The sequence below is a fragment of the Poecilia formosa genome, unplaced genomic scaffold (assembly GCF_000485575.1).
Source record: "Poecilia formosa unplaced genomic scaffold, Poecilia_formosa-5.1.2 Scaffold855, whole genome shotgun sequence".
Taxonomy (NCBI): Eukaryota; Metazoa; Chordata; class Actinopteri; order Cyprinodontiformes; family Poeciliidae; genus Poecilia; species Poecilia formosa.
The window spans coordinates 59,662-60,460 of record NW_006800794.1 but is presented as its reverse complement, the minus strand read 5'-3'; the positions used below and the strand labels follow the sequence as shown (position 1 = coordinate 60,460).

Here is a 799-nt window from a genome sequence, read left to right as displayed (position 1 = left end):
AAACAACAGTTCAATCTGTTTTTGTACTCAAAATTGACTACTTTCACTTTCAATTCTCAGGTTGAGAAATGTATATAGTGATAATGGCAAAAGGGCAATTATGATTGTCTTTGTAGCACACAGAAGAGAAGTTTCAAAATGTAACTAATAATAAATAACATGTTGACTTAAGAATTTTACCATTAGATAAAATCTATTAAAGAACCACTCAGAGCATCAATGTTACTTTAGGGGTTTTTTTATATGGCAGCTAGGTTGCCAGTCGTGTGCAAATGATATGGGTAGTTATGATGTAGGAGTTGTAAATGGAGCAACTGAATCACCTGTACTAATTGAATCAGCACCTCAGAATTACATTTTTTTAAGTGAAAATAGAAAATATAAAAAAGGGGAGCCATGGCTTCTATATTTAAGGATATCAGAAATTCTAACAAAATCTTTTTGGGCCATTTCACCATTTTCGAATAGCTGGGTATTGAGGTAAAAGGCCATAAACGAACTTTGACACTAATTTTATACAAAACCCTTACATATGTAGAAAACTTCTTTACTGACTTTAATGAACTTTTATCGCTCATATGCATTGACAATGATTGTTTATTGTCAGCGACTTCAACATTCATATTGATCACCCCCAAAACAGAGGGAAAATATTCTTGATAATTTTGGTCTAATTCAACATATTAACCAAGCCCAAACTATCAAGGTCACAGGAAGGGTGTGAATATTTCCAATGTCTTTGTAACTGATGACGCCCTGTCAGATCATTTTGCTGTTATCTTTCAAAGCACAATCAACC

General features: G+C 33.2%; 1 protein-coding gene across 1 annotated transcript in view; it reads left to right on the top strand.

Annotated features, from left to right (window-relative positions):
* Positions 1 to 272: 272 nt before the first annotated feature.
* LOC103131850 (E3 ubiquitin-protein ligase HECW1) overlaps positions 273 to 799 on the top strand; it is a 49,205-nt gene continuing 48,678 nt past the window's right edge. The window contains exon 1 of the mRNA XM_016666934.1: positions 273 to 281. Within this exon, the coding sequence (XP_016522420.1) occupies positions 273 to 281 (9 nt within the window). The remainder of the gene's footprint in view (positions 282 to 799) is intronic.